We start from the raw sequence: 24,997 nt of genomic DNA, 5'->3' as shown, positions 1-24,997 counted from the left end.
AGGCTTCTTGACAGCGCTGCCATTTGGAACTGGGGCAAACGGGAGGCACATGCATTTGACTCTGTCAAACAGCTGCTGACATCATCGGCAGTGCTAGTGCAGTATGACGAGCATTTGCCTCTGATGTTAGCCACAGATGCCTCCCTGTTTGGCATTGGGGTAGTGCTTAGCCATAGGTTCCCAAATGGGTTAGTAGCTCCATTGGTTTCTTTTTCTCATATGCTGTCCCCAGCTGAAAGGAATTACAGTCAGTTGAATAGGGAGGCTTTGGCGGCCGTCGCTGGCGTTAAAAAATTCCATGACTATCTGTACAGCCGCCACTTCCACCTTATCACTGACCATAAGCCATTATTGGGTGTTTTGGCGGGGGACCGCCAAACTCCTTTAATTCTTTCCCCCTCACATTCAAGGTGGTGGGAGTTTCTGGCTGCCTACTTATATACCTTAATTCACCGCCCTGGAAAGCGAATGGGACATGTGGACACCTTAAGCCACTGCCCCCTTTCGGGGACTGTCCATGACCCAGCCCCAGTTTCCATAATATTTTTGGTGCAGGATCTGGGTCTGCCAGTATCTGCTGCGGATATAGCCCATTTCACAAAATGAGACAGAACCCTTTCCCAAGTTTTAGAATGGATTCGTGGCCAGATGGGCCGGTGAACACAGAAATTTTGCTGTTCCGAAGACACCAATTAGAACTTTCGGAAATGCAGGGATGTCTTCTTTGGGGTCATAGGGTGGTAGTGCCAGAGGCAGTCCATCATCAAATCTTAAGTCAACTACACATAGGACACCCTGGCATTATAAATATGAAATCGTTGGCTCACAGATACCTCTGGTGGCCCAAGCTAGACCAGGACATTACAGCTTGGGTAACCAGATGTGAACCATGCCAATTATCATGTCCAGCGCCACCAGCAGCTTTACCAAGGGAGTGGAAGTTGCCACGGAGGCCCTAGTCAAGACTAGATGTGGATTTTGCCAGACCAGTCCATGCCGGAATTTATTAATTGTGGTGGACGCATATTCTAAATGGATACAAGTCATACCCATGTCATCCACCATGTCCAAAGCCACCAACAGGGTATTACAGTGCTTATTTTCCACTCATGGATTGATTAACACATTAGTGTCAGACAATGGGCCTCCATTTACATCAGCTGCTTTTCAACTATTTCTTGCTAGCCTAGGCATTAGACATATACTGTGGCCCCATATCACCTGGCCAGTAATGGCTGGGCTGAACGAGCAGTCCGATTGGTGAAGGAAGCTTTAGGTAGGATGGGGTCTAGTAATTTTCAAGACAGCCTAGCAACATACCTTCTATTACAACATTCCACGCTATGTCCCCTGAATAACCTGAGCCCAGCCGAACGTCTCATGGGGCAGAGGCTTAGGACAACTCTGGACAGGCTACATCCATCATATGCAGTCTGTGACCCTTTTACAGGGCCAGGGGCCAGCCAATTGTTTAACTTAAGAGATAACGTTTTTGCTGAAAACTATGCTGGTGCCCCGCGTTGTCTACCAGGCCACATCTCCGGAATAACAGGACCTTGTTCTTATAGAGTCCTCCTAGAAGACAGTCGGGAATGGCGGCAACACGTGGATCAACTATGCCGCCGCTTTTCAACCACCAAGATGAGAGGGCCACCTACCACCAGTGTCAACAAGAGACCTGATGCCACCTACTGGCAATCCACGCCTCCTCCTGATGACATCGAGACACTTCCACCATGCGATCTTTCAACAGGCATCTTACCTGCAGCAGGTGACCAGCCTCCGAGGATGGAGTCTCCACGAACAGCGAGTGAACTAACTCCAGTGGATTCACGGGAAGAACCAACATCTCCTCCTCCGTTGACGCCAGCCCAGGAACTGCGAAGGTCAGTGTAGAGCCGGCGGAGACCCACCTGCTTAAGGCACTACGCCTGCGCAGTCCAAGGGGGGAAGATGTTTTAAGTCCTCACAGATACGACCACAGTTGTCAATCAACAAGACAGAAGTCATCGCTGATTGGAGGACGCACATCAGCCCTCAGCCAGAGAGAAGCAAGTTTCTCATTGGCCAGCCGGCTGACAGCTCTCATATAAATAGCTGTCAGACGGTGGCAAGAATTGAGTTGTTATTGTTGCAGTTAACTAATAAAGAGTTGAGTTAATTGTTGCTCATTGCCTCAGTCTGATTATTGCCAATTTAGTAAACATAAAAGAAATATGCCAGTAAGAGTGATGATAAATCTTCCAATTACTAGGAAGCTTTTCATAAGCCTTTCTATATAAGAATGGTTGGCGGGGGCGGGGGCGAAGGGGAGGGTGGGGCCGAAGTCGCAACGGCACGACGTGCGTTCTCAATGCTCTGAGATCGCAGTCGACACTTTTGCCACTGGGAGGGTCCAAACGGACCAAAACTGTCCCGAAGAGACAGTAAACAGGAAGAATATGTCTTGCTGATCTCGGGGATATCACAAAATCCCCAAAGAAAGCAAGAGAAATTTCTTTAAGCAGGTGACAAAAAATCCAGCCAAGGCTGATGAAGTTGGGATGGCCCCAAAACGGAAGGAATGGAAAGTGAAAGTGTTTCCAGCTGGTGAGGAATCTTTATTGTTTTAAAAGAGAGATTGCCTATAAAAACTTAAAAATTGATTTAAATTGAAGAATAGGAGAATCAAGCAGTGAAATTAATCTTGCAACGCTTCCTGACAGTGGTTATCCCATTTCTTTATATGCTATCTTCATGGATGGAATCTTTACAAGCTTTTTAAAATGGATGGATCAAGTCTTCTTTTTCTACTTTTTTTTTCTCTGTGACTCTCTGATTTATAGACTAAAGCTTTCCTCTTTCATCGCTGTATTTTTTTTAATCCATTTAAAGACTGGACCTCTTTTTCTAATTTGAAATACAAAATAGATATTAAAAAAACAAGAAATTTCTTAAAAGCGCTACGTGCTGGGAGGTTTTGTTGACTGGAGCTTTGTGTATTCAAGCGGAACTTTTCCCTTTCTTCACGGTTTCTTTTGATGGCTCGTTACAGAGCGATAGGGGTAAGCCAAATGTCCCTTTGAAGCGTGTTTTCAACCAGAGAAGAGGGGAAAAAACAGCTTTTGTGAATCCATATTTTAACTTTAAAAAATCTTCCAAGTGAGAGCACTTTTGTTTAAGATGGCAGAATGTCAGGAAAATATAGAGATTGTAAGCTTGCAGACAATATTTTCAGAATTACTAAAACTAACAAATATAAATGAGAGGATTGAACAAAAACTGGAATATTTGGAACAGCTAACAGAAAAATGTGATGAAAAATTTGATGATGTTCACCAAATGCAAAATGAGGGGATTAAAATCCAAAGAATTGAAGTGGAAAATGAATATAAAGCGATTAAACTTGCTGATAGTTATGGCAATTGGTTTGTTTTTGAAAATGCAAAGAATGGAATATTGAAAGAGGAAATAAATGGAGAGGAAATATATTTCAAAGGACAAGATATAGAAGAAGAAGAAGAAAGTAAAGAATTTATGGACTATGAAACTTTATCAGTGAAAATATGGATAACACTGCTGACAATTAAAGATAAGCGGAATAAAGAAACAGAGAGGGCATCAGGATTATATGAGAGATCTTAGAAGCAAGGAGTTGCTAGTAGTAGTCCATACAAAGCTGATCAAGAAGAAGCTCAGAAGATTGATACCACAAATGGCAAAGGACATAAGATTGTTGTTATTGGAAAGGTACAGGTTGATAGATGGAAGAGTATAATTTAAAATTACTAGCTAAACCTAGTGAAATTTAGTGATAATAGGTATCGTTAAATTAAAAAATTGATAATGATAATTCTGTATACAATGTGTAGTGTTATGATAAGCAATAATTGGATATGAATATTGAATGATACCCGTGAAGGGAAGGCTAGAAATCCTTTTGGATTATATATAAAGGTCAATAATAATAATAACAATAAAAATAATAATAACTAAATTACACACAGTTAAGTTTTGATCATTAGGGGGGAAATGTTATGATATAGGATATAGCTAAATAAAGAAAGGATAATGATAATAATCTATATATATGTATGGGTATAATATAAGGGAATTGGATGTAAATTGTAAACAGTGATTTGGAAAGGAGGATTAGAAAACTTTGTTATTAAATATTATGGATGTTTAGCTAGAATAGGATATAAGGATTTAATGTTAATGGAGGATTTTATAAATAAGTAAATGAAATGCCAGTATGTGGTTATGTACTAAATTTTGCTATATTTTATGATTAAGGACGTTTAAACAATTATAGTCAAATAAAAATGGAGGTATGATGATGGTAATATGTATAAACATTTGAGTTAAGATAATAGAGTTAATATGAATTATACTTGTTGACGGTAGAAGAGATGCACAAAAACCTTTTGTAACCAACTGATACACTTTCTACAGTATGTAAAGAAGGAGGATTTTTATGTTTGTTTTGAAAATTAAAAATAAATAAAAGTTTTTCAAAAAAAAGAATGGTGTGCTTACTTTTAAGGCTATGTAGAAACCTACTTTATCAGTTGAATTGCATATTTTCTGTATTCTAAATACCTTTCACCTGCACAAGGCTTTTTAAAAAAAATTGTTCAAAACTTTTTTCTAAGACAAGCGTATAACATATCTAATAGCTGATTGGCTAGGATAATATATTTCTATTTCTGAACCTTTCAAAATAATTTAATTGGAATTGAAATATATGTTATACTTTACCAATTTGAAGCCAGGGGCCAAGAAAATCTCATGCCATAATACTAAACTAATAGCCTCACCTTGCAAGGTGCTGTGAAACATTACAAGTGTCATATTGAGCATGATAATCTCAGGTTTCATTGTAGAAATGTATAAAATTTTGCTTAATTTGTTAAGCAAAAGAAAAAGTGATTGATTGAAATAATGTGTCTTCGATTTTCTTGCATACTGTATGCACCAGAAACTGCATATTAATCCTTGCTATTTTATATATCTAATTTCTTTTAATAAAGCATATTTTATAGGTGTTATTTTCAGTTTCAAGACTATTTTCACTGCTGAGGTTTAAGATATTATGCTCACTTTAACTCCTTTTGGCATTGTGCTTATAAATAGTGTGAATAGAAATCTAAGAATCTGTAGCTATGCTAAGAATGAATTACTAATGTTAAATAAATTCTTAGGCACTGTCATGACATAAAATAATTGCATAAAAATGACACCATATATGTTGCAACAGATGGCAGAACGTAGCCAATCTAGTCTGTTCATCTCACCCACCTTTAAGCTGGGTTAAGTCCTAACTAGTCTTTGCAAGGGACGCCACTAGGAAATTTCAAGGATATCAGCTGGACTCAGAAGTTGTAAAATACTTTAAAAGAAAGTGGTAAAACATGTCCATGATGTTTTTGCCAAGAAAATTACTCAGGCATTTCCATAAATCATCAGAAGTTACCTTTGTTTTTAATTTTGTATATATAAGTGGAATAAATACTGCAGAAATTGTGTGAAAAATTAGAAATAAATGGTAAATCCTTACAAAATATACAATATAAATAAAGCAAGATTCAAAGTGTCAAAAGAGTCTGTTCATATTTCTGTTATAGGAGACACACATACAAATATGTAGCATTGGCTCATTTCCCTCAATAAATCAATGAATAAGTATAATATTTTTGACTCCTTTGTTTAACTGAGTTTTCATTATGTAGTTTTAGGACCTGTGTGGAAAACATATCCCTTGTAGATCATATTTTGGCAGGAATATTAAAAAATCAAAAGGGTTCAAAAACTTTTAAACACCGCTATATGTAAACAGAAAGCAATGTGTTATATATTTTGAAGTCTTGAACCAGTGAAGACATTGAAGATACAAGGACTATTAATGAAACAAGTCACGGTTTTTCAAAGATGAAGAAAAAATACTTTTCATATTAAGCTTGGCAAAAATAAATCTGTTATTTTTTTTCTTTCAAAGTTAATGTGCTCTCACCAAAAAGGCTGCTATGGGAATGCAGTTTGATAAAGCACCCATTCACTTAGAATTAACCTGATTAGGTTGTTCTGAAGTCCCAAGAATACTCTACCACCACCCAATCTGCTATTATAGTTTTTCTTTGCACACAAGAACAGTCATACTTTATTTTGTAACAATGTCTTTAAAAACCTATGAGGGACAGGGTTTTTTGTAAATAAAGATAATAATTTTGCAGCACAGATTAATTAGCAAAAGCACAGGGTGGTGGTAATACAATTAATATTTGATACCAATTCTGGCCATATAAAATGATTATTAGGAATATTTATACTTATGGCAAGGCTGCTAATGAACTCCTCTGTTGAAGCATAAATTGAATCAAAATCTCAGGGAACATTTTGTTCACAGCTAGTTATGAAGAGACAACATATAATACATATTGAAACTATTCAAATTGCTGTAACATTAAAACTTTCTCAAATTCAAGGCAGACAGCATTTTGCTGCCACGAACATTTTTTTTTCTCCCAGCAGCTGAACAGCAGATGGGCAAATTGGGAGAGACAACATAACTACTTCTCAGAATTTGACATATTAGCACCAAATTTCAGAAAAGGACACCAAGGGTTGCAAAAAAGAAGCTGAGTGGGTTGCTCATCTCTACTCTAGGTCAGAGTATGAGATGTGTTTTACTTTTGATTCTAAAAGATAGTTTACAGTACATAATGTTCTTGTTATATACAGGAAGAAACTGGTCTGCATGAGGTGCACATTAGTGGACATGGAAGTCATAATAGAAAATAATGTACGCCAATCCACTTTGCCTAAACATTTTTACTTTTTTATCTGATCATACTGTACAATATCAACTCTAAGAAATTCAACCCCCAACGGTACTCAAAGATGATTCCAGTTCACATTCCAAAAAATATTATAAATTCATGGTTTTAGATGTTTCGTCTAAAACATTGACTGGCCTGAAAAATGAGTGTGTTCAAAATATGTCTTACCATTATCTGAATTATTGACAGAATTTTTTATGGAGCTAGACTGAAATTATACTTTTTCCACATTCCCTTTTTGAGCCTTTGGTTCAGTACCAACTGTACTTGGTCTATTGGAGCAGGGTTTGTCCTTTGAGAAGCAAGAGATGCATTATTTTGATCTGCCAGGGAAAAATCTTCATTATCCAATAGGAGCACTATGAGAATAGAAATTTTTGAATCCTTAGGAATAAAACAAGACTGGCAGTCTCAAGTGCAATTCTGTTGTTCAAACAGTTCAGATAATTCAATGCATTAACCTTACATGTTACTTTAAAATGTAACCTTTAAACTTCACACTACAACAGTACATTTCCTGCTCCAAGATCACACTCCAAAATCAATTAATCATCACTCAGGCAAATATACCATCAACATTTTTAATTAGTACTGATGCACTCTTTTTTTCCAGATCCATCTATCACAAGGACTATTTAAAACCTGACTTATTGGGCTTTGCTTAGAAAAAGATCTGGTTAATATCAGTGTGAAAAGACACCACTCATTCATCTACCATACACTGCTGCCTGATAATCCCTATCCTTTCCATAAATTGCTGATAAGAGCTGACCTCAGGTCTCCCAATAGTTGTAAATCAAGTAACAGCAGCTCCTATGCAGCAAGGTTAATTTTAGGTCACTATTTATCCAGCAAGAATGTTGACGTGACACTTAAGTGTGTTGCTTATAAATGTGATAAATGGAGTAAACATCAGTTACGTCTGTCAGGAAGAAGAAAAAATAAAGCTGTCTCTATGCTGCAGAAGTATGTTATTAATTCATAGTAGTAGTTAACAATTAGGTTTTAAACAGCGGTGAACATAATTTCAATCTTGCTCTCACTAAAGATAACAGAAAATAAATGGAAAGGTGAAGAAAGTTACTAAGATTAACTCTAGACTACTAGATAATGATTGTCACATGTTCTTTTAACTAGAGCCAATTTGATGGGCTCAAAACATTAGAGACAACACAGGTCCCTAGACAATACATGCGAACACTCAGATACTATTGCTCATTATTTCTCCACAGCTACTTCTACTCCTGGTCCTCCTAGTACTCCTTTTGAGTACTACTACTACTGCTTGGAATACTACTTACTACATTTGGAATACTGCATCCAGTTTTGGTCACCATGATACAAAAAAGATGTTGAGACTCTCGAAAGAGTGCAGAAAAAATCAGCAAAGATGATTAGGGGGGACTGAAGGATAAAACTGAATGGTTAAATGAACTGCATACATCTAGTATAATGAAGATAAGGACTACGGGTGACTTGATAACAGTCTTTCAGTATTTAAGAAACTGCGACAGAGAGGAGGGGGTCAACCTATTCTCCAAAGCACCAGAGGGTGTGAGCAAGAAGTAATGGTTGGAAATTTATCAGAGAGAGATCTAACCCAGTTCTTGACATGAGAATAGCTAATCAGTGGAATGGCGTGTCTTCAGAAGTTGTGTCTGCTCCAAACTCGGGTTTTTTAAAAAGAAATTGAACAGTCATTTGTCCAGAATGTTCTAGTGCTGTGATGGCTAACTTTTTTCTCATTGCGTACCAAAAGCGCATGCATGCACCCATAATACAATCCACATGTGACACACCCCCATGCGCCCTGCCCCCCTGCCCATACGCATGACCCTCTGTGCTCCCACGTGTATGTGCATACAATCTCTCATGCCCCGTTTTGGGCCTAACAGGCCTCCCTGCAGCCTGCTGGAAGCAAATAAAAGGTCGCGGGGGCGTGCGTCATACCCACCCCATCCCCTGCCCATGCCTTGTGAGAATCCGGGACCGGTTCCATAGAGAAAAGTTTTTCCGTGGACCGGAGAGAGCATGGTTTTACGTGCTGCCTGAACCCCACTGATGGGACTTCACTTGTCTAAGCAGCCCAGTCGCTGGCATGGCACAGCCTGATGCCAATCCACACACTGAAGGTTGGGAACCTCTGATATAGGATCTGCTTGAGCAGGGGACTGAACTAGAAGATTTCTAATGTCCTTTCCAACCTTATTATTCTATGTTCTAATACACTGTAAAGTGGCAACGCAAGCTCTGCCACTTTTGCATTTGCACTATGATGTTGATTGTGATGATTAGCACTAGTAGTAAATTTTGTAGAGGACAAAGCTTGCAATGTGATTCCACAGTGCTTATTTCATAATTTGGACAAAAAATTCCAGCTGCTGAGAACAGCCATGTCTTGTGCATGATGGTTAATATATTGTTAATATTGATCAGCACTATGTTACTTGACATATTATTTTAGTCTTGGACTTATAGATCTCTTGGTTTCTGCTGGATGAGGAGGATGGCCACTTCACAGTAGAACAACTTCTGTGCTCATATGTTTTTGCAACATGACTATTTGAGTTCTGTGGTAATGTGGACTCTAGGGGGAATTAATAAGAAGTATTTATTTCAACAAGTGCACATACCAACAGTGCTCTACTTACTATTAGATTATGTTCTGGGAAGCTTTTAAGTTCATTTTGCTCACAGGTCCAAACAAATGTACATATATGTGGCACGCTGTAAACTAACCTTTTCCTGATTTCTGGGACATTCCCATCTTTCCTTATTTTGCTTTGTCTTTCCTCTTTCCCTTTCTCCTTTCTTGTCCCTTCTTGGATGCTCAAATGCAAAAGAGGAAACATTTCTCCTTTTGTTTTGTTTTGCTTTTAGTTTGTTCTACTAGCCCACTGCCAGCAAAAATGGAGCCCGGGGGGGGGGGGGCATGCACAACTCCCCCGGACCCATATTTGGCCTGGATGGCCTCCTGCTGCCCTATGCCAGCGAAAACAAAGCTCTCTTTTTGCTGGCAGAGGGCAGGAGGAGGCCACTGAGGCCAAACATAGCACATAGCAAGAAGGAATATAGCACATCTCTAGTGATTTATTAAATATGAGGGTTAAGATGGGGGCCAATTGGTCAGCACAAGCTTTCAAGCAAGAAGTTATTGTCAGGTCCCATAGATCCCTATTGGGACACTACCATTCTGGTGGGGAAGGGGCCTCAGTTTATAACCTTCTTCCTGGTGCCTATCTATCCAGTGCTTTGATTGTCGGAACAAAAGTGGGGAAGGACATCTGTTTTGTCTCAGCTCCAAAGTCTCCAGCAAGTGATACCTGAGAACAACTTATTCACCTTCTCAGAAACATCTTCGCACCTGCGGATTGGCTTATTCAATGCCGGACTGAGGGGAGGGATCTCTAACTGTTTTAATGTAACAGAATTGTGGGGTAATCCTCAGATCCTGCTTTCCCTGTCTTGCTATCATTTTCCTTTCAATAAAAGTTTCCTTTTGAAATGCTAAGTGCTTCAAGAGTTCTATTTTCCTGAGCAGAGAGGAGAAGCAAGTCCTTGCAGTTATCTTGTCTGGGCCTGGCGCTTTTCCAGGTTTTTGTTTGTGAAATAGACCATGCACATCATTTTCTGTAATCACAAGGGATGGGAGTCCAAAAGGGATGGGGCTATAGGAGGCTTGGCTGTTGTTAGTGTATCTGATATGGAGGTGGTGGAGATAGGTGAAAGTGCTTTCCTCTCAAATCTACAATAAAACACATTCAGGTCATCTGCCAGTTCTTGATTTCCTTCTGCATGGGAAGGAGGTTTGCTGTAACCAGTGATATTTTAAAGAGTTTTTCACATATTTGCTGGATCATTTGTGGAATAATGATTCTTTAGCTTTTCAGAGAAGCTTCTTTTTCTTGCTTTCTATCTTCTTTCCTGTAGGCTTCCTTTGGCACAGCGTAACTGCTTGAGTTTAGCTTTAAACCAATGTTTGTTGTTACTGCATATTTGCAGGGTTTTGGTCAGTACACATAAGTCTTCACAAAAACTAACATACTGTACGATTAACACTATCTGATTTCATACAAGTCTGCAGAGGTATCTTCGAAAATGTTCCAATCAGTCAGCCAAGGCAAGCCTGTAGCTTTAGCTTTGCCTCCTCAGTCCAAGACTTCACTGATTTAATTGTTGGTTTTATGGTTTTAAGCCTTTTTCTATAAACAGGCACAAGGTAAATCATACAATGATCAAAGTGTCCCACAGCTGCTCCTGGTAAAGACCGATAAGAGTCTTTTAATGTTGTGTAGCAGTGGTCTAAACTCTAAAGTATTCTTATCCCTAGTGAGACAGTTGACATAATGAAAGTATTCTGGAAGCTCTTAGCCTAGGTTAGCACTGCTGAAGTCTCCAAACACAATGAGGAGTGAATCTGGGTATTTTACTTCAGCCCACATAATCTAGTCAATTAGAGTTTGTAATTAATTTATTGTTTATGCAATTTGTGAAGGAAGATACGCTGCAAATGAGGAGAACTCTCATGGAGAATAAAACGGTTTGCAATTGACAATTAATGTCTCTAAGTCCACATTACAGAATTTATTTAATGTAGTTACATTTTTGCATCATCGGTTATTGATATAAAAACAGAGACCCCCTTCCCTTCTTTTTACAATTTTACAATTCTTTCTGCAATTCTGTCTGCCCTCTGTATCTGAAACCCTGGGATATTTCACCAAGGCTACTGTTGGCGGCACCATCTTGACATATGGCATCAATAGCTAACAGGGCCCTGATGGCGTGAGAGTTTTTTTCCCCAAAACCTGGAAACTGATCATGTAAACAATTTTGCCAAATATTCTTTATGAATCCAGGTCATATTGTAGTTGAAATGTTTCGGAGCACTGATCAATTAGTGCACGGATGTCAAACTATATCTTTCATGTGACGTATCATGATGTATCGTGACATTTTATGTCTTTGAGGAGACGGGGTGGGTGTGTTCTACATGTGACACATCCAGCCCGCAGGTCACCAGTTTGACACCCCTGAATTAATGAGACTAGGTTCCTAGGTGGATCCAAAACATTGCAAGCTACTGTTCACTTGGAGTTCTATGGCATCATGCTGAAGTTCATTTGCCCTGAGGCAGGAGAAGGTGAGTTTTCTTAACCGCTGCAGTAAGGCCACTCTGTCTGGTTCCTGATGAAGACAGATAATTTCTTGGTCTTCTATTGTGAAAATTCAATGAGCTATTTTCCTTGATCTGGTGTCATCTTTCTGCAGGCAAGGCCTTGTTTGCCATCGGAACTGATGTAAATAGTTCACCCCCATTCCCAAAAGTTAGCAAGGATTTTAAACTCAGTTGAACTCAGTTGTAGTTGTAAGTCAAGGACTACCAAGTAATATGTTGACCATACAATTTTCATAAGAAAAGTGTATTATTTGTTACTTATTACAAAGGTAGGAAAAAGTTAGGCACAATTTGTTGATCAGTCATGGATTAAGGAGAGGGATTCCAAACAATAAAAAGCAATTTTTGTATTAAAAATAAAATAAGGAAAATAAATTGGCAAAATTTCCCAAATTTTATGGGTAATGTCATACTGATAATCACTGAAGCAAGTTATTTCCATGAAGTGATATCCCCCATCAAACTAAACATTGTGATTGCTGTCACAACCCAGCACTCCCCATTTGGTCTAATGCATGAAATACTACATTTTACAGTTCTAAAACTGCCAAAATCAATGCAACATGGTGCCAGTAAAATGAAAGAGACCACACATGTACCAATGCCTGCAAAATTGGGACTCACACCGCTACTGTAGACCTGTGAACAGACAGAATACTGCTGATCTGCATTTTAGGTAAATCAAAAGATTCTACTTAAATAACAATTTAAAACTTACTTTTATTGCCTACAAGGGCCACACGTGGTTGAGTTTCTGACTCTTCATTGACCTTCTTTACAACATTATGCCAATTTTCTAAGTTTTCAAAGCTCTGTTGGTTCGTAACATCATACACCAAAAGGATAGCCTGGAAAGAAAAAGCTTATGTGAAGAGCAATACTAATGACAAAAAATCAGACAACTAAATTGCATAAATTGCACAAGGGGAAAGATAACTTTCAAGTTCATGTATATCACACAGATATCAGCATATTCCATACAAAATCCAGTAATTAAAAAATTATACTGTTTTAAAAATGTTTTTTCATTCTTAATGTTGATAAAACAGCTACAGTAAAAATATTTTTTTAGTTTTGCTTATAGACTGCTTCAACTGTATAATACTGAGAATTTTATCTATGTATTAGATTACTACACCACTATTTATTTATTGAATTTTTTTGCTGCCCATCTAGCCACAAGGCGACTGGGTGTCTTACAACATTAAAAGCAATAAAACCATAAAATATACATATAACTGATCATGATAAAAATATATTATGACTAAAAGATGGAGAGGGAGGGAGCAGAATGTACAGGGAAGGTTAGATCTACTATTGGTCTACCAACCCCCCTCAAGCATGATATTCCCCAATTGGGGCCCCAAGACAACTGACTTAGTCAGATCTTTAGACCTTTACAGAAGGTGAGGAGGGTGGAAGCCAACCTTGCCTCAGAAAGCAAGATGTTCCAAAGGACAGGAGCTGTGGCAGAGAAGACTCTTCTCCTGGAGAATTCCCTGGCCAACAGGGTCCACAACATGCCTCCTTGCCAGCACGTGGGGATGGGTGAGACAATTCCTCAAACAGCCTAGACCCATGCCATGTACAGGGCTTTAAAAGTGGTGTACAACAACATTCACAAATGTAAGTAACTATAAAATATGCACAACATAATACAACCATTACCAATTTTAAAAAGATCTGAAAGGAATATAAAATACATATATTTAAAATTATTTTGGAAGAGCTCCTTTTTAACTCAGATCCAGATCAACAATAATATCATGGTTAATCCAGCTTCTTGGGTAATAAATGAGAATAACTGAGTTATTTATACTGACACTGGCAGTTAAACTCGGTTTTAGCTTGTAGATTATCATAATCCCGTGATGGCGAACCTATGGTACGCGTGCCACAGGTGGCACACAGAGCCCTCTCTACGGGCACGAACCATCACCCCAGCTCAGCTCCGCCAGGCATGCGTGGGTGCCTCCTGCCAGCTAGCTGGTTTTTGGGTCTCTGCCGCGCATGCGCGGCAGGCGGGATGCATGCAGGAGACATGTGTGGGGGTGGGGCACACATGAGGGGGGGATGTGCATTATATTATGGGTATAATGCACATGCTTTCAGCACTCAGTGCCAAAAAGGTTAGCCATCATTGTCATAATCAATATTACATCTATAACACATTCAAAACAGTAAAATCTCTTACGGCAGCTTTATTAAAAATAGTAGCAGGTATATCAAATAAGGATGATTTTAAAAATTACATGAAAAATGTCAGAGAAATGTTATTAATTTCTAAATGCACTTCATCCTTCCTTTTTCTGTATGCTAAGGAATTTCAGCTTAGATAAAGAAAGCAAAACCAGAGATTATACAACATAGAGGTGAGGAAAAAGCTCTTCAGATATTGCCAGTTGAAAGCTTTATTTTATTTTTGTCATGATGGCTAAGATTACTATAAGATTAACTTCAGGAGGAGGGCAACTGTGTCCCAGCTTGGGCACTTAGGAAAGAAAGACCCTGAACTCCATTGGTAAGAAAAGGTATACTTTTACTAAAGCCAAGTGGATACAGCATAAGCAAAGCAAGATCTGAATATTCCTATGTAAACTCAGTGATTTTCTCTTGTCCCAGACCCTCTCCCCTTGGTCATTTGGTCAGTGTCCAATAGTATTCAAATTAGACATTTTGGTAACAGTCTTAAAAATTGGAGTCTCTTTGCATTCCGTTCTCACACTATCCTTGGATCTCTCAACTATTGGAACTTCTGGTTCCTGTCATCCACTCTTAGCAACCCCCCCCCCCTACTTTTCCCTTCCCCTTTTATGGCAGGATGTCATCCATGCAAAGCCAACCTGAAGTAATGTGTGGCACAGCTGACATTCTGCCCAATTTGAAAAAGCAGCTTAGTTCTGAAACAGAAAAATAAAAAAATGATTAGGGTATCATGGGGGTTTCAATGGGGTTTGTCAGGGTATTTTTTATAGAATTTGCGGAGTCGGTGTTGGGCATTGACCCTTTCAGTCTTGGGGGGGAATCTTTCCATGATATTAAGTACTGTACTTCTCCTCTATGTCTACAGGTGTCTAAAATTTCTTTGACTGTGCTGTTCTTTGATGAATACAGGAGATCGCCAAATTATCCTGTTGGTAAATGTAAGTGAAGGTACTGTTCTAGAACACCATTCATACGTTCACAGCCTCCCTTTATTTGAAGATGATGTAAGCATTATCCTGACTCCTTATGTGGTGCCTAGCAATTTCAGAAACCCTTGCCAAAAATGATCTGCACTCCGCAGTCCCAAAATGAGTTGTTGAAGAGGCCATGGAGTCTGTATGTGTATTGTGGTCCGCCGGCAGCCTGCAAAGCTAGCAGCAGAGTCAGACAATGAGGAGGTTGGGGGGGGGGGGCATGGGCCAGTCCTGGAGTCTGGGGAAGGCTCGGACGAGAGCTCTGCATTGGAGGCAGAGAGGGGGCCAAGGCCATCTGGTAGTGATGTGCTGCCTCCAGAGCCTCTGGAGCCTGACATCAGCAAGACAGAAGAACTGTGTGAGTCTAATCCCAGTGTACATATGCGCAGAGCTGCCAGAAGGCAAGAACAATTAAGACAAAAGGGTTGACTCGGGAGTAAGGCTTGGAGATGATTGGCCCTTCCCATAAAGACATAAAAGAGGAGCAAATGGAAATGAGCCTTTGCAGGAAGCAATTTGTTCATTCTGGTTGGTTCAAACTCTGAAGCTCTATTTGACTCAGTGTTCTGTTTGGCCTTGCAAAACTAATTGGCAATTAAGTCTCTGGCAGCGTTTCAAGGGATATAAAGATGGGTGCTTATCAGCATTACCCTGAAAGACTGTGGCAGACATCTGTCGGACTCTTCACTGACTGGGAATCATTACGGGCTATGAATGACCATAATTCACAGCAGTTTAGAGGGCTTTTGGGACTAAGTGTGTGATTTATGCTTTATCAGGAAGCCTAGGTCAGAACAATGTGTTGCACAAATAGTTTAGCTAGCATATGTGCTGAAGAGATTTTAGGCTGTAGAATAAAGTGCACTTCTTGGAGAATAAATCGGTGACAACCCAAATCACCATTTTCCTGAACTTTTCAGTAGTTCCACTATAAAGTCCATAGAGATGTCTTTCCAGGGGTCTTGGGATTTTGCCACTGGCTGCAGAAGGCCAGGGGTTTTCCCTGGTCATCCCTTGGCTGAGAAACAGATGGAGCAACTGGCAACGTAATTCTCAATGTCCTATTTCAAAGATGGCCACCAAAACTGATGTTTTACTAAATGTAGGGTTTTCACGAACCTGAAGTGCCCGGCTGTTTTGGAGTAATGGCTGTGTTAAAGGATCAAAGGATGTTGGCTTTCAGGAACATATAACTTAGTCCTAAACCAAGGGAGACCATCCCACATAGTGCACTCTGATTGGTGGTTTTCAAATCATTCATCTTTATTCAGAGCTTCTTTCACTGTCATCTGTAGGTCATTGGCTATCTGAGGGTTGATTGTTCTGAACCCAGGTGATCAAAGGGGCAGAGAGTTGACTGGAGGGGATGATAGGGCTGACAATGTCAGTTCTGGAGCTATTGTATTGAGGTAACCAGGAGAGGGCATCAGCTAGAAAGCCCCCCCCCCCTCCCGGAAGATAGTGCAATATGAAATTAAATTGGTTGAAGTATTAAGACCATCACATTTGTTTTGGGGATAATTAATTAGGTGTTTTCAGAGCTTCTGGATTCTTATGATCTGTCCAAACAGGCTTTACTACCCTCTAAAAAAAAGTGTCCATGTGAGGAGAGCCCACAGTACAGTGTACACGTCTTTTTCCCAGACCGCCCACCTCCGCTCAGTCTCAGATAGCTTTCTAGAGGTGTAAGCACACAGCTGCAGGATCCCTTGCTTCTTTTTCTGGAGAAGGACATCCCCAACTACCACATCATTAGTGTCGGCCTGAATGACAAATAGGACATTTGGGTCTGGGTGCTTCAGCACAGGTTCGGCTGTGAACAGTCTTTTAAGTTTTTTGTGTGCCACTTGGCATTCCATTGTCCATTTGAGAGGTTGACTCAGTTTGTGTTTCCCCTCTCACTTGGTCTTTAAAAGGTTAATAATAGGTAGTCTTATTGTCAATAAAAGTTAACAAACCCCAGGAAGCTTTGGAGTTGCTTCCGGGTGCACAGAGTCCCCAATTCTAGCATGGCTCACAACTTCTTGGGATCTATCGCAATCCCTTCATGAGAAATCAAGTAGCCCAAATAGTCTTTTCCTTGTGTAATTTGCACTTAAGAGAGATTTGTGTGTAACGTAGAGGCACAGAGTTTTTTCACTAGTTTCATGTGTTCCTCCAGGGTTTCAGTGTAGATTAAAATATTGTCTAGATACACTAGGATCACTTTATATTTATCATGAAGGACCTCATTAATCATGAAAACTGTGGGTGCCCCCCATAGCCCAAAGGGTAGTATGCAGAACTAGAAACATCCCAGCAGGCAATTGAAGGCTGTTTTTAATTCATCTATCTCCTTGATGTGTACAGTAGTATGTCTCTCCTAAGTCTAATTTGGTGAAAACCCTTCCCTTGGCTAGATAGACAAGCAGTAGAAGAGGGTAGAAGTTTTCAATCCAAATGGCATTTAGCCTACAGTAATCCATGCATAGGCAGAAACATCTTTTTTCTCCCAAAACAGTACATGTGCTGCCATATGTTACTTTGCCGCTTGAATGAAACCCTGTGAAAGGTTCCTGTCTATAAAGGCTCAGAGTCCATTTAATTGTCTTGGGGTCATAGAGTACAATTTCGGCTTAGGCAGTTTGGCCCCGGGTACTATTTCTATGGAGCAATCTGTGGAGCGATGAGGGTGAAGTCTACCCAAGTCCCTTTCACTGAAAACTTCCTGTAAGTCCCAATACTCCTTGGGAATTTGAGGATCTGACTTTGTTGGTGCACTACTGAAGCTCCTTACCCTTTCACTTTCTTAATGGGTGGCGCATGGAGCTCCAAGGTCAACTTTTCTTTCAGTCCTCATCCGGTCTCTGCCTGATTTTTAATATTCACCTCCTCCAATTTACAGAGGGGTTTCACTTTAATAGCTATGTTAAGTCCAGCACTATGGGCCTGAACATACTTGACGCTATTATGAAACTAATAGTTTTTCATGGGGCCCCATCTTCCTCTCTACAGATTCTATAACCAATGTTGTGGGGGCCACCCCTATACTGAGCCATCTAGATGAAAAAATGTCACAGGGACCTTTAGTTCCTTGAGTCGTATCTCCAGTTTCTCCATTATGTCAGGGCTGACCAGGTACCTGGTGCAGCCTGAGTCCAATAATGCAATTCAGTTTTCCTTTCGCCCCAGGAAAGTACACTTAATTCAACTGCGATTGTTACAGGTATGGTAGGATGACTTATCAAGGGCTCATTTGTCCTGCAATTGCTCTCCATTCCAAGATTGGGAAGCTTGGTCGGAGTTGCCTTGCAACTGGGTGAATTCAATGACTTCTATTCCCTTAAGGGCCGGCTTAGTAGCTTCGTGGGATCTTTTGCTTCCTCACTACACGGGCACACGGGGATGTGTGCTGGGTTGCGTGCATAGCATTATGGTGTGGTAGACCCGCGCAAGACCCCCTGCGCTCCCCCTCTTTTGGCAAGGGAGCCAAAAAAGGTTAGCCATCACTGAGATAGAGCAAGCAACATCTGTTTCAGAGAGCTATTAGGGATTCATCTCATTCATAAAAAAGTACTGTTCTAGCACTGCCCAAAATAACCCTTGATCTGCAAAATGAACTTTCAAATAAATTTCATTTATATATTCACATTTTCATATTCAGTTAAAGTTATGTTGTAAATTACAGTGACGTGCGGTGAGGGTTATGGCTGGTGAGGCTGGTGACGTCATCAGGAAGGCAGGGAATGGGACCACGTGTGCAGGAGGCTGAGGCAGCCTCAGCCTCCAGCACACGTGGTCCCATTCCCCACCTTCCTGAGTGAACATTAAGGGGACCGCGGAGTGCACTGATCCGCGTAGCATTGCTTCCTCCACCAGCGCCAGTCCCTTTCCCCCCCCCCACTCCTTCAAGGTCTCCCACCAACCCAAAGCCCGATCCCCAGCTCCCTCGGGCCTTCTGCATCCCCCTAACTCCTCCTGCACGGCTTCTTCAGTGTCGTCACCTCAGCGAAGCCCTGCTTTGGCAGCCAGCAAAAGACCCGCCGGCTCCCAGGAATGGCCCCACATCAAACGAGAGACTCACCTACAGGGCGGGCCTTTCCCGAGCCGCCGACTCCGAGAAAAAAATCGGGGTGAGGGAGGGAGACGCACAAAATGGGGGCAGGAGCTTCCCAGGGGTGTGGGAGAAGAGGAAGAAGAAGAAGAGCCCATCCAAGGCTTGCAGCCGCCGGCGCCCACAAACGCGCGCCCGTGGCAGTGGGTTGCTTTGCATTTGCTTCCTAAAGACCTGAGAGGCGGCGGGCCGGTTGTGTGGTTGTCAAGCGGCTTCATCAATCGCTGCCGAGGAAAAGCGGCTCCATGGGGCCCGGTGGCAAGGCTTAAGCGGGGTGAATGGGAAAGCAACGAAAGGGGCTGCGCTTTCACCCCGCTCAAGCCTTGCCGCCTGCAGCCACCACCCGCCCTCGCTGCCCCTTTCATTGCTTTCCCGCCCGCCCTCGCTGCCCCTTTCGTTGCTTTCCCATTCAGGCGGCTGCGCTTCCCATTCCCATTTTCCATTCAGGCGGCTTCTCATGCAGGCGGCAAGGCTTGAGCGGGGTGAAAGCGCAGCCGCCTGAATGGGAAAGCAACGAAAGGGGCAGTGAGGGCGGGCGGGAAAGCAACGAAAGGGGCAGCGAGGGCGGGCAGTGGCTGCAGGCAGCAAGGCTTGAGCGGGGTGAAAGCGCAGCCCCTTTCGTTGCTTTCCCATTCAGGCAGCTGCGCTTTCGTGCCTTCGTCATCCGGCAGCGCCAACAACAGCTCCCGGGCGCGGCCGGACGGATGTAGCCACAGCGACGCCGAGGCGGTCCGGGCGGACGAAAGAGCGAGCGAGGCAGCCTGATCCTCGGTTGCTCGCCCGCCGGACTGCCTTGCGCCATTCTGGCTACCTCCGTCCGGGCGCACCCGGGAGCTGCGGAGGACAGAGGCAGAAATGTTGTCGCCGCTGCCGGATGACGAACGCACGAAAGCGACTGTCGCTTTCGTGCCTTCGTCATCCGGCAGCGCCGACAACATTTCTGCCTCCGCAGCTCCCGGGCGCGGCCGGACGGATGTATATAATATTATAATATTATATATATATATATAGTATATAATATTATATACTATTATTTCATGAAGAGAGGTGAGGCTCTGCCTCCCCTGCCTCCCCTGACTGCACGTCCCTGGTAAATTATTATTTTTTAAATAAACATTCTAGGAATACCAACAGTAAGAAACTATGGTAGTTTATACTTCTTTAACCATACCTGTGCACCATAGATATATTTGTCTAACATCTTGCTTCCTATTGTTTGGCCTCCAATATCCCATACATGAAGAGTAACATTTATATTTCCTAAAAAAGGGAAAAGGGAAACAAAAAGCTGATGTATAAGGCATAGCTGAGTTACAGAATCAGATAAAAATAATCTTTACAATTCAGTATTGAAATCCTATACAATATACCTATATACATTCATCACTAATTTGTCTTGTAAAAGATAAGTAAGATTAGCAACAAGCTTTTTTACTGCACACAACACATGTTTGGCTGTAATATGTCAAATTTCAAAGAATGCTGAAATTCATTAAGAGGTGTCACTTGCTTTTTAAGCAGCAGTTTGTACATAATAAATTGTTTTTACACAGAATGGTAATTTGAAATGGAAATTTATTTGGCTGCCCAGCTAATGTTTTCTAAGCCATGAAACGAAAATAAAATATTGAAATACAAAATGATATTTAAAACATTTTAAATGTTACAAAGTGAAATATAAAATTTTGCTCAAGATGAAAAACTCTGGTAGTGCTGTCCTGACATATATCTACTCAGACATAACCCCCCCTTGAAATCAATGTTACTTATTTCCAAAGAAAAGTACAGTATTGCAGTCTTAATAACCCAAATTATCAAACACAGGTTGCATCACAGAAGTAGTTTATTAGTTTAAAAGATGAGCTACTTAAGATACCAAGGCAAATGCATTCTACAGCAAAGCCCTTCAGATGCCATCAGATGCAGTGACCCTTCTCAGCATCCATGCTTCCTCTTCACTGCATCTGGTGGCAGTCCGAAGGGCAGGGCCAGCACAATATCCGCAGAAGACAATTATTCTGTTATTCCAAAATGATTATGGCCATTTAAATTGGGCAAAAAAAAAAGGATTAGCAGCTATATTTAGGTTTTTAAAAATGTCAGGCATAAAATAAGTGCTCTAAAACTGTTAACTACTTCATCTTAAAGAAATCCCACCTCTTAAAATGATAATGTGATTAAAGGCATTGGTATGCCATACAAACAAAAAAACAACAGCTCATGGAGCACATTCACTCTCTACCAATGGCACAGTGATAAATGCACTGGGGGTTCCAGGAAGGATTCAGCCTGCCTAACAATTCATTGGCTATGGGGCGGGGGGGGTGATTCCTGACTGGATGGCATTTTACACTCAGTCTCAGCCATATCACTTTTTTTTCTGCAGTGCTTTAGAAACAAAAAAAATAAAACACCAAATTAGCAGGCATAAAGTAGATTTTGGATACAAGCCTATAATCAAAATAGAATGTAATTTTGCTAGTCACTGTGTCACAAATTATTATTTTCACCATTTGTTAATATTCATGGGTAAAAATGTTCCCCTTTGTTAGTAATGCAATTCAAAAAAAAGATATGTGTGCATGTTATCAAGAGAACTTTTTTCACTTTTCTCCACAGCAATTTTTCCTGTTGAAGTATTTTTAACAATGAAAAAGAAAGGCTTTTTATATTAAGAGAAAAAAAGTTGCACATAAACTTTTCTTTGCAGTTTCATCTGTTGATAAGTATTTACACCCGATCGAACATCATGACACACACACCCCATGCACATTTAAATGTATCATTTTCTCAATTGTTTTTGAAACCTGACTAGCTGAAATCAGTGAAGTTTAATTTGGCTGCCTTTTATAGCAGTTAAAAATCTGCTATATACCATAGAATCTTCAGATTCTCATCTCTCTACCTCCTTCTCTATTTCAAATTTGGAACAGCAGTACCAGAAGCATTCAAATATCTTTCTGCCATTATGGAACTGTTCCAGGCACAAAATGTGCCCATTACTAGCTTGAAATGTTTTATACACCACTACTGTTTATATCTTTCACACTGAACAACCTAATATAGATAAGTGGAATTTAAACAAAGTAGTATTTTTCCCATTATACTGATCTACATCAGTCCACTCCCCTCAAAAGCCCCAATCGGGCACATATTTCAATAGCAATGTAGTCTTGCTGTTTAATGTACAGTACCACCCTCAAAGGAGAGTGAAAGAGGTTTTTGTCACATGAAGAAAATGACTTTTGAGACTGAACTGTATCTAACATAAATGCATAACAAAACCTACTAATTTATTAACTTTAAAAAACAGTGATTTCATTTCATTCACCTTTGCAAATTTTCAAAAAATGAACATTTATGTGAACTATACAATATTATTTGTATAATAAACTTCTCATTTTGATGTTGATATTGTAATTAAGTTCATATTTGTTTCAAATTGCAGCTGCATCTTTACTGGAACTAACGAAAAAAGGCGGTTCACAATAAGCAACTTGGTTCGTTAATCTTTCTATAAAATTGCTTCAAGGAAACGATTTAGTCCTTCGAGAAGTGGGTGGCTAGAGAAATGATCCTACATTTCTAGCTGCAGAAGAAAGTGGGTTAATTTTAGTATTGTTAAATGCCTATTTAAAAAGATAGCGGTAGCTGGTATACAAAATCATCGATACCCATGTCTCTAAATAAATAGAGTACCTTACATTTCTGATGTAAGCCATGCAGACATTCATGTCAATGGGCAAACAACGTTCCCCATGGGTAGTAGACAAGGGTGCTAAATAAATAAATCGGAGATTTCCGCTTGTACTTCTGGCGCCTTTAGAAGCCTGATCCGCGAGCTCTGCAGTCAGCTCTGACCTCTCCCTGTCGGAGGGTCCAAATTCGGGCCATAGCCACCCTGAAGGGGTCGTGAAGTAAACGGGGACTGCCTGGCAGGTAGAGGAGAGCTGCATCTCTCCTCCCTGACTTGGAAAGCCCCCTCATCTGAAGACGAGGAACAGTGACAGCCAAAATGGCCACAATGAAGCCAGGGATAACCTGAATTCCCAAGACTGTGCTGGAGTGGAGAAAGTGAATGGAGTGTGATCTGGGTGATAATTTTTTTTTTTATTGGAAGTTGACCCCAGAAATCCAAGTGAAAAGTACATTTAAAGCTATTTGTTGAAGCGGCGATCGAGCACACAAGAAAAATATCGGAGAATTAAAGGAGGAAAAAATATTGTTTTTTACATGATAAATAGAAACTTAGTTCTCAAATTTAAAAGATGTGATATCGAGAGCAATTTAAAATGCTGGTATTAAAATCCCAAATTCCTTTTTACAAAAAAGAAATTGCCTAATTATTGGATTTATAATTTAAAAATAATTGAAATTGGAACTGAGCAACAATATTGGTCTTCCAGTCCAACCCCCTGCCTAGGCAGGAAACCCTATACCCTTTCAGACAAATGGCTATCCAACCATTGATATGTCTTAGAACTATGTTGGTTTTTTGGCAGCTGCTGCACACTGCTGGCTCATATTTAAATGGTTGTACACTAGGACTCCAAGGTCCCTTTCACAGTTACTACTATTGAGCGAGGTACCACATATACTGTACCTGTGCATTTTGTTTCTCTTGCCTAAATGTAGAACCTTACTTTTTTTACCATTGAATTTCATTTTGTTAGATAGTGCCCAATGTTCAAGTTTGTCAAGATCCTTCTGTAGCTTAAGCCTATCTTCTGGAGTGTTGGCTATTCCTGCCAGCTTGGTGTCATCTGCAGATTTGATGAGTTCCCCATTTATCCCCTCATTCAAATCAACAATGTTGAAGATGTTGAAGAGTACTGGGCCTAAAACAGAGCCTTGGGGTACTCCACTGCATACTTCCCTCCATGTAAATGCAGTTCCATTGAGGACTATACGTTGAGTGCGGTTGGTCAGCCAGTTATGAATTCATCTGGTGGTGATGCTGTCTAACCCACATTCTTCTACTTTATCTAGTGATTTGAACTTGTCTAAGGTAGACAGGTGCTCAGTTAGCATTTTCTTCCCTATTTCAACTTGTGTTTCTAATCTGATTTTTGTGGTGCTGTTTTTGATAGGTTGGACTGTTTTATCCCTTTGTGTAAAAACAGATGCAAAAAATGAGTTAAATAGTTCTGCTTTCTCCCTTTACGAATCCATCTGGTGGTGATGCTGTCTAACCCACATTCTTCTACTTTATCTAGTAGTAGGTTATCGTCTACCTTATCAAATGCCTTACTGAAGTCCAAGTAAACTATATCGACGGCATTTCTCTGGTCCACTAATTTTGTCACTTTGTCAAAGAATGCAATAAGATTAGTCTGGCATGATCTGTTTTTGACAAACCTATGTTGGCTTCTGGCTATTACTTTGTTTACTTCTAGGTGCTCACTAATTCGTTGCTTGATTATCTTTTGAGGTCAGGCTGATAGGTCTATAGTTTCCTGGATCTATTTTTTTTCCCTTTTTGAAGATGGGAACCACATCAGCTCATTTCCAGTCCTCTGCCAGTTCCCCGGTGCTCCAGGATCTCTAAAAGATATAGTTCAATGGTTCTGAAATCTCATCTGCCAGTTCCTTCAGAACCCTGGGGTGTAATCCATCCGGTCCTGGAGATTTGAACTTGTCTAGGGTAGACAGGTGCTCAGCATTTTCTTCCCTATTTCAACTTGTGTTCCTAATCTGATTTTTGTAGTGCTGTTTTTGATAGGTTGGA

General features: G+C 40.5%; 1 protein-coding gene across 1 annotated transcript in view; it reads right to left on the bottom strand.

Annotated features, from left to right (window-relative positions):
• The window catches only part of RAB28 (RAB28, member RAS oncogene family), an 87,841-nt gene that overhangs the window by 36,532 nt on the left and 26,312 nt on the right, over positions 1 to 24,997 (bottom strand). Inside the window, exons 3-4 of the mRNA XM_081959861.1 lie at positions 20,441 to 20,529; positions 12,716 to 12,845 (exon numbers count right to left, since the gene is read on the bottom strand). Of these exons, the coding sequence (XP_081815987.1) occupies positions 12,716 to 12,845; positions 20,441 to 20,529 (219 nt within the window). The remainder of the gene's footprint in view (positions 1 to 12,715; positions 12,846 to 20,440; positions 20,530 to 24,997) is intronic.

The sequence above is a fragment of the Natrix helvetica genome (genome assembly GCF_964273705.1).
Source record: "Natrix helvetica genome assembly, chromosome: 7".
NCBI classification, from domain to species: domain Eukaryota; kingdom Metazoa; phylum Chordata; class Lepidosauria; order Squamata; family Natricidae; genus Natrix; species Natrix helvetica.
Note: the sequence above shows the minus strand (reverse complement) of the source record. Positions and strands in the feature narration are given on the sequence as shown.